General features: G+C 43.0%; 1 protein-coding gene across 1 annotated transcript; it reads left to right on the forward strand.

Annotated features, from left to right (window-relative positions):
* The first annotated feature begins 5,510 nt into the window (after nt 1–5,510).
* Nucleotides 5,511–7,419, forward strand: LOC145095884 (uncharacterized). Its single transcript, XM_079033698.1, has 3 exons — nt 5,511–5,887; nt 6,207–6,845; nt 6,942–7,419. Exons 1-3 carry the CDS (start codon nt 5,511–5,513, stop codon nt 7,417–7,419), a joined length of 1,494 nt encoding a protein of 497 aa, XP_078889824.1.
* Nucleotides 7,420–9,290: the final 1,871 nt, after the last annotated feature.

The raw sequence follows: 9,290 nt of genomic DNA on the forward strand, positions 1-9,290 counted from the left end.
AGGTGGCTGCAGCGACCAGGGCCGAGATTCCGGAGATATTTGGGCCTATCAAGACCACACTGATTGAGACTTTCGATGAGCGGTACGCCCTAGTGACTGAGGCTGCAACCACTACAGCTACAGCAGCTGTGGCTGCTGCCAGGCCTCAGGGAGGTGACTCGTTGTTGTTCCGGGAGTTCAGCAACACGAAGCCACCCGAGTTTGATGGGACGTAGGATCCGATCGCTGCGATGAGATGGATTGCTGATATTGAGGGATGCTTCTATACGTGTTCATGTACGGAGCATCTGAGGGTACTGTTCGCTTTGAGCCAGCTTCGCTTGGGAGCAAAGGATTGGTGGAAGTTCGTGACAGCAAGCTTCACTCTTGCAGAGATTTCATCGGTGACCTCGGAGAGGTTTACCACCATGTTTAGAGACGAGTATGTTCCCCCGGTGGAGAGGGAACAGTTGGTTCAGGAGTTCTTGACCCTCAAGCAGGGTAATGATTCGATTACTGTGGTCACCCGGAAGTTTCATGAGAGGGCGATGTTCTGCCCTGAGCAGGTGTCTACTGAGCAGGCACGTATGAGCCGATATTTGGGCATTCTGAGGAGGGAAATTTGGGAGTTCGTGTCGAACTCGACGTATCGGAAATTTGCTGAGCTCCAGGAAAATGCCCGGAAGAGGGATACTGAGTTGGAGACTTAGGCCAGGGAGGAGGCCGAGTCTCAGAGGATGGATCGGCGGCCGGCTCAGTCTCAGCCGGCAGCTAAGTGGACCAAGTCCACTGATTCGAGGACTGGAGGCCAGAAGGGCCGCACTTGCGGGAAGTGCGGCAAGGGTCATGAGGGGGCCTGTCGATCGGGTGCTTTCTACAAATGTGGCAAGGAGGGGCATATCGCCAAGGATTTCCCCCAAGGGATTTATGGTTTGCTTTCATTGCAACCAGATTGGCCATCGGAAGGCCGAGTGTCCGCGGTTGCATCAGGGGTCAGCACAGGGATCTGCACTTGCTGCTAGGGTTATTGAGGTTCGACCAGTGAAGGCCGAGGCTCCGAAGGCTCGCGGGAGAGCTTTCCAGTTGACGGTCAATAACTGTTATCCGTTGTCGGGGATCGACGATATGTTCGATCAGTTGCATGGGGCTTCTTGGTTCTCCAAGATAGACTTGAGGTCGGGTTATCATCAGATGAGGGTTCGGGATGAAGATATCCATAAGACAACATTTAGAACTTGTTATGGGCATTACGAGTTCGTGGTGATGCCTTTTGGGCTCACTAATGCACCAGATGCGTTCATGGATCTCATGAACAGGGTGTGCAAGCCGATGCTGGATCGGTCGGTGACCGTATTTATTGATGATATTTTGGTGTATTCGAGGTCTAGAGAACAACATGAGGAGCATTTGAGGGAGATCCTTGGAGTTCTGAGATCGGAGAGGCTTTATGCCAAATTCTCCAAGTGTGAGTTCTGGTTACGAGAGGTTCAGTTCTTGGGACATCTCGTCAACCAGAATGGGATATTGGTCAATCCAGCCAAGATTGAGGCAGTCATGAGGTGGGAGGTGCCGAGATCGCCCACTGAGATTAGGAGCTTTCAGGGATTGGCCAGCTATTATCGGAGATTTATTAAGGATTTCTCCAAGATCGAAGTGCCACTTACCAAGATGACCCGGAAGGGTGTCGCTTTTTCCTGGGGTCCGGAGCAGCATACCTCATTTGAGACACTTCGCCAGAAGTTGTGCGAAGCCCCGGTGCTCGCACTCCCGGAAGGGATGGAGGATTTTGTGGTATACTGTGATGCATTGATATCTGGTTTGGGAGAAGTGCTTGTGCAGAAGGGGGCATGTGATAGCGTATGCATCGAGGCAGCTGAAGCCTCATGAGTCGAGGTATCCCACCCACGACCTGGAGCTGGGGGCTATGGTGTTCGCCCTCAAGATTTGGCGTCACTATCTATATGGGGTTCGATGTACCATATACATGGACCACAAGAGTCTGAAGTACTTGATGGATCAGACCAACCTAAATATGCGCCAGAGGAGATGGTTGGATGTGGTAAAGGATTCTGATTGTGAGATCCTGTACCACCCGGGAAAGGCTAATATTGTAGCCGATGCTTTGAGCTGTAGGGCGGAGAGCACCCCGATACAAGACGTTTGTATGAGGTTGACAGTGATGACTCCGGTGTTGGACCCCATTCGAGGGGCCCAGGCGGAGGTCGTGAGACCGGAGAATCGCAAAAGGGAGCGGGTGATCGGGCAGGTATCAGAGTTCGTTACCGATAGTCGAGGACTTATGACTTTTCAGGGCCGGATTTGGGTACCGTTTGTGGGCGGAGCGCGTACCATCTTGATAGAGGAGGCCCATAGGTCAAGGTTCTCGATCCATCCCGGGGCCACTAAGATGTTTTTGGACCTAAAAAGGGATTATTGGTGGCCCTGTATGAAGAGAGATGTCGCATAGTTCATGGAGAGGTGCTTGACCTGTCGTAGGTTTAAGGCCGAGCACCAGTGTCCGCATGGTAAGTTGCAGCCATTGGAGATTACCGAGTGGAAGTGGGAGCAGGTTACCATGGATTTTATCACCAAATTGCCAAGGACTGCTAGAGGTGTCGATGCAATTTGGGTGATTGTCAGCAGGTTGACGAAGAGCGCTCACTTTCTTGCTATCAGTGAGAGCTCTTCTGCTGAGAGGCTGGCAGAGTTGTATGTGAGGGAGGTGGTATCGCGGCATGGAGTTCCGATCTCGATTGTTTCAGATCGAGATGTGCGATTTACTTCCAGATTTTGGAAGAAGTTTCACGAGGAGTTGGGTACGAGGCTGCATTTCAGTATCGCATACCACCCACAGACGGACGGGCAGAGTGAGTGGACGATTCAGATGCTCGAGGATATGCTTCAGGCATGTGTATTGGATTTCAGAGGGAGTTGGGACACGTATTTGCCCTTGGCTGAGTTTTCCTATAACAACAGCCATCACTCGAGCATTGGTACGCCACCCTTTGAGTTGTTGTATAGGAGGAGGTGTCGAACCCCCATTTGTTGGGATGAAGTAGGGCAGTACGGAGATAGTTCTTCGGATGACGGAGCATATACAACAGGTCATACAGAGGTTGTTGACTGCTCAGAGTCGCCAGAAAAGTTATGCAGACAGCCGACGATCCGAGCTCGAGTTTCAGATTGGGGATTTTGTACTTCTGAAGGTGTCTCCTTGGAAAGGAGTGATTCGATTCAGGAAAAAGGACAAGCTAGGGCCCCGGTATATTGGGCCGTTTAGAGTGATTGCGAGGGTAGGCATAGTAGCATATCGATTGGAGCTACTTGCAGAGTTGAGCCAAATTCATAATACCTTCCACGTGTCTCAGTTGAGGAAGTGTACAGCCGACGAGTCGGCGGTAGTGCCACTGGAGGATATTCAGGTGGATGCGGGCCTGAATTATGCCGAGAGACCAATTGCGATTCGGGATCGGAAGATCAAGGTTCTGAGGAACAAGGAGGTGCCATTGGTGCAGGTTCACTGGCAACATCGGAAGGGGTCTGAGCTGACGTGGGAGTCAGAGTCGGAGATGCGGGAGCAGCATCCGGAGTTGTTTTCGGTATAAGACTTCGAGGGCGAAGTCTAGTTCTAGAGGGGGAGAATTGTAATATCCCAGAATTCACGTTCAACCATTTAACCCTTCTTCTTTTCCAAGTTGTCATATTAGGTCCCTTTGTGATAAGTGCTAAGCTTGTGAGTACGTTGGGCATACTAAGGAGTACGCTGCGCGTACTCGCGTACTCATTTTGTACGCGGATTCATCCAGGTACGCTGGGCGTACCTAAGGTTACGCCGGGCGTAACCGACCTAGATTCAAAACCATAATATGACTTGAGGGCTATAAAAGGAATGAGACGGTATTGTCCCTCAGCCACCATCTTTCATAAAGAAACCCTAAGAGAGTATTCCTTTCGTTTTTTAGCTTGGGTGTGAGTGTTCTAAGCTTCAAAGTGCCATTTCAAGGTGGTGAAAGAGAAGAGGAGGCCATTATGGAAGCTAGAAGTTGGTGGACAAGTGTAGATCTAAGGACTACAAAGGTTGGAGCTTCTTCCTGAGGTAAAAAGTTCAGATGTTGCCTTGTTGTTTGTGTGGTGTGCTTCTTGGACCAATTTCTAGGGTTTTTGGTACCAAGATGGAGACTTTATGAGCAAATAGTATCCATTGGCCTAGATCTATCATATTCCAGGACTATATGAGGTGTATGCTCATAAAAATGCAATCTTGGATGTGAATGTTGAGCCATGCATGAGATCTAGACTTTTGGAGGAGAAAGGAGAGGTGTTAGAAGGTGTGGGGAACCTTTATAGCCATGCAAAGGCTTAAAGGTTTCGACTTTATGGATTAAGAGGTATTAGAATGGCCAGATCTGGAATGTGGCATTATGTCTTAACTATTTAAGACATTAAAATGAGGAAGTAAGAAACTGGGATTTACGCTGGGCGTAATCCCAGTACGCGCCACGTAGAGGCTCGCGTTCCCCGTTTCTGGAGTGCAAGGGTACGCCCCGTGTATACGAGCTGGTACGCCCCGCGTACTGCTTGCTGTTGACTTTTCTTGACTTTTAGGGTTTTGGTCAACATGTAGACTTTTGAGCCAGGGAGGGGTAAAATGGTCTTTTACCCTTCTGTGGGATTGTAGAAAGGGGTGTAGCATAGCCTTGAGAGCCGTTAATGATTTGGAATGATTATTTGTTGTGATTAGGCGAAGCTAGGTCGTCGTTTCGAGATTCAGAGATATCGAGCACGTGAGATTCTAGAGATCATACGAGGTGAGCCTTCTCACTATACTGTACCTGGAAGGGTACCTATGTGTGATTGGAAGGTCTGGTATGCTATGAGATATATGCGTTGTATGCTAAGAGTTTTCTGTTTCGTATGCGCTATGTATGTGATATGTATGCTATGTTTGATATGGGCCGGAAGGCATTATGATATGGGTCGGAAGGCATTATGATGTGGACCGGAAGGTCAGGGAGTTATGGACCGGAAGGTCAACACGGGTTGGGACGGAAGTCCCCTAAGACACATGGACAGGAAAGTCGTGTGGAGTATGGCCTGGAAAGGCGTATGTGTGTAAGTGGTATATTGGGGAACTCACTAAGCTTCTTGCTTACAATGTTTATGTGTAATGTGTTTCAGGTACTAGTGAGGACCGTGGGAAGGCACCGACATGACTCGTACACACACAGGCGGATTTGGATATGATTGATATTGGGATTGATATGTTTTGTATTATGACTATGTTACATTGGATTTTATGGTTCGTCTTGAATGAAATTATGTTTTAAAGAAATGAAAAATTGTTTTGAAAATTTACGTTGTTACAAAAACAATGTCGGTGGAGATATCCTAGACAATTTAATGAAGCGTCGACACAAGGAGAAAACTCATATCCATTATATTGGAGGAGAAACAATGGGATAGAGGTCAACGTACGAGGAAATACACTTGATAACATATGGGTGGTACCATATAACTCGAAGCTGTTAATGATGTTCAATTGCCACATGAATGTCGAGGTTTGCTCGAGCATAAAATCTGTGAAATATGCTTTTAAATACGTTTACAAGGGACATGACAAACAAGTTGTCCACATTGATCAAGATGGAGCGGAACCCATCATCAATGAGATCAAAAGATATCAAGATGCACGTTACATCTCATCCCCTGAGGCAATATGGAGAATTTTTAGCTTTGCGCTTTCTCAAATCTACCCTTTTGTCATGTCTTTGCATCTTCATCTCCCGAACCAACAATTGGTTAGATTCTCAGATAATGATTCAATGATTGATATTGTGGACAGGGAGAAAGATAAGAGTTCCATGTTGACCACATTTTTTGACATGAATAAAATGGATGAGATTGCGAGGCAATATCTATATAAAGAATTCCCAAGATACTTTACATGGAATGCAACCAAACATTGTTGGAACCAAAGGAAAAAAAGGAGCAATGAGAGGCCGATTGGTTTCTACTAACCCTGCCGAAGGAGAGAGATACTACCTAGGGGTTCTCCTATCACATGTTAGAGGGCAAACATGCTTTGAAGATCTTTACATGGTGAACAACGTGTTACATCCAACATTTTGTAAAGCTGCTCTTGAGAGAGGGTTAATAGAGACCGATGATAACCTATCTCAATGTCTTACTGAGGCCTGATTATATCAATTTCCATGTGCTCTTAAAAGGTTATTTGCAACTATACTCATTTATTGCGAACCCGGAGATGTTCGCAAGTTATGGGATAACCACTATAATTCACTTTCTGAAGATTATATGCGACAATGTGAAAGTGTTGAGCGAGTTCAAACCATGGTTCTTATGGATATCTCTATGATTTTGCAATCTATGGGTAAGTATCTCAATGAGTTTGATCTTCATATGGTAAATACAAACATCAATTTGGAATCTGGAGATTATCGCGAGGTCCAAGAGGAGTACTCCATCGTTGTGGATGATGAACACCTTTGTGCAAAAGATTCTCTCAATACCGACCAAAAAAATTCATATGATGAGATCATGACCCACGTTAATCAGAATCGTCCGGGTGTGTTTTTTATAGATGGTCCTGGTGGAACTGGAAAAACATTTTTGTACAAAGCCTTACTTGCCGAGGTTCGTTCCCATGGTCATATTGCACTTGTGACAGCTTCATCCGGTGTCGTAGCTAATAATATGCCCGGGGGGAGAACATCTCACCTGTGGTTTAAGATTCCGATAAATCTTGATAATAACTCAATGTGCAAAATCAATCAGCAAAGTGGGGTTGCTCAACTACTTTGTTTGGCCGAAATAATCATATGGGATGGAGCATCAATGGCGAATAGGTAAGCAGTAGAGGTGGTGGATCGAACGATGCAAGACATTACAAAGGTGAGCCTTCCTTTTGGTGGAAAGATAATGATCTTGGGAGGTGATTTTAGGCGGGTGTTACCTGTAATTAGACGTGGTACTAGAGCACAGATTGTAGACGCCAGCTTGAGGATGTCACCTCTTTGGTCTTTGATTAAAAAAATATGTTTAACTATAAATATGAGAGCACTGGCCGATCCATGGTTTTCAGATTTTTTGATACGAGTTGGCAACGGAGATGAAGAAACCATCGATGAAAGTTTTGTCCGAATACCTGATGATATGTGCATTCCTTACACCGACCAAGACAAATCAAAAAACGAGTTGATTAATGCAATCTTTCCTTCTTTGCACATCAATGGAGGCTCTTTGGAGTATATTATTTCCAGGGCGATACTATCAACAAAAAATGAAAGTGTTGATGAAATTAATGATCAACTGATTGATAGGTTTTGTGGAGAGGAGAGGATTTACTATAGTTTTGATGAGGCAGAAGATGATAAGAACAATTTTTATCCGATGGAATTCTTAAAACTCTATAAATATTAGTGGTTTACCTCCTCATTACCTTCGACTCAAAATTGGATGCCCTATAATACTATTAAGGAATATTGATCCTTCGAATGGTTTATGTAATGGCACAAGATTGATATGTAGAGGTTTTCAGATGAACGTGATTAATGCGGAAATAGTGGGTGGCCTTCATGTCGGAAAACAAGTTTTTTTTACCAAGAATCCCTCTTTGTCCATCCGATGATGACATGTTTCCATTCAAATTGAAAAGAAAACAGTTTCCAATTCGGCTTAGCTTTGCTATGACAATCAATAAAGCTCAAGGCCAAACAATTGCGTTGGTGTTTATCTACCAGAGTCAGTATTCTTGCATGGGCAACTTTATGTGGCACTTTCCAGAGGGATATCCTGTGAGAATACAAAGGTCTTAGTGAAACCTACAAAAGAATTTCAGGGGAGAGGAATTTACACATCAAATGTGGTGTATCAAGAAGTTCTGTGTGATATATAAGATCAAATTTTGTATAAACCTTATCGATATATATTAAAATGGTAATGATATTTTTCAATTTATTTGTGTTCTTAAAAATGTTTATTTTCTATATATAACTAATTGAAAAAATTCAATGAAATAAAACCATTCCTCAATATTAATTATTCATTTAATTATGAATGTGATGAAATCCTTTTTACATAATTCTTGTGAAAAAAATTAAAAATAACAAGTCTTTTACATTAAATGATTATAAGCATTTGTTGTATGAATTGGTAAAAAAGAAAACATATTTTGATTCCTTTTAAAATTTATAAACAACAAAAGAAAAAACTCTCATATTGGAGGAAGATTGGAAACATGCTGGTTTTCATTTATTATCATATACGATTACAGGCGCACCACCTCACCAATATAACTTTTCACCTAACAAGAACTAATCAGCGCCTAGAATCTTTTTGTCGAAAGGAACAATAGCCGTCGCCGCATCGCGCGGGTACTCAACTAGTATATATATATATATATATATATATATATATATATATATATATATAGGGATGTTATAGCAAATGACTGGGCTAGTATCATGTCTTTATGTAAGACATTATGAATCGTATCCCATGTGCTTTGGATATAGGATCGATTACATATGCTATAATATTCGATTGTTCTAATTTCCAAAACCTAGGGTATTAAGAGGGAAAAAGGACTAGAGCAAGACATGACTAAAATAATTAAGCAATTGTCAAGGACAATCTGAGGTTTACCAAAGATTGGTTGATAATTGGAAGTATAGTATAATTTTGGAAGGACCATATTGACATGTTCTTAGAAGAGGTAACTCTTGTTTAGAAGACATAGTCAAAGTTGGAATGTGGAAATGTTTCCATAAGTGGAAGTCAGTTATAAAAATATGTGTAAGATTAGAGAACTTTAATGCAAGAAGGGTGTTCAAAGGAATGTACTTTGAATATGAGACTTCGTTTCTATGGAGTTGTTCTCCATTGGAATACTTTGTAATTTCTTTTGCCAAGTCTCTATGACTTTTGTGCATAGTCATTACAAAAGGACCATTGCATATAAGTTTAGAATCTAACAGATTACAATAAATGGCAAGAATTTGGCATTCTTACACTTATGATAAGGATTTGAAATTGTGAAATGAGTGTCATTGGAAATGTTTACAATTGATCTATTTCACAAAGTAAGGACCATAGGTAAACATTGTGTGCATGCTTGGAGCATGGGATAACTATTGTTTTAATTCAAGTATTTAGTTGATTAGTTGAAACATTATAAAATGAATAATGTGTAATCAATATGGTGATTAAATAATAAGTGTTTTATTTATATTCAAAAGTTTTGAAACCATATTGGATTTGATTATTCTTGAAACCAAATAACTAGGTTGTAG

This window comes from Lactuca serriola, chromosome 3, assembly GCF_051521515.1.
Source record: "Lactuca serriola cultivar US96UC23 chromosome 3, Lser_US96UC23_V15, whole genome shotgun sequence".
Lineage (NCBI taxonomy): Eukaryota > Viridiplantae > Streptophyta > Magnoliopsida > Asterales > Asteraceae > Lactuca > Lactuca serriola.

Coding starts and splice junctions, on each gene's coding strand:
- LOC145095884 (XM_079033698.1), top strand. CDS start 5,511: ATGTTCAATTGCCACATGAATGTCGAGGTTTGCTCGAGCATAAAATCT. Junction 5,888..6,206: donor AAAATGGATGAGATTGCGAG/GCAATATCTATA, acceptor TGCTCTTAAAAG/GTTATTTGCAACTATACTCA. Junction 6,846..6,941: donor GGAGCATCAATGGCGAATAG/GTAAGCAGTAGA, acceptor AGGTGATTTTAG/GCGGGTGTTACCTGTAATTA.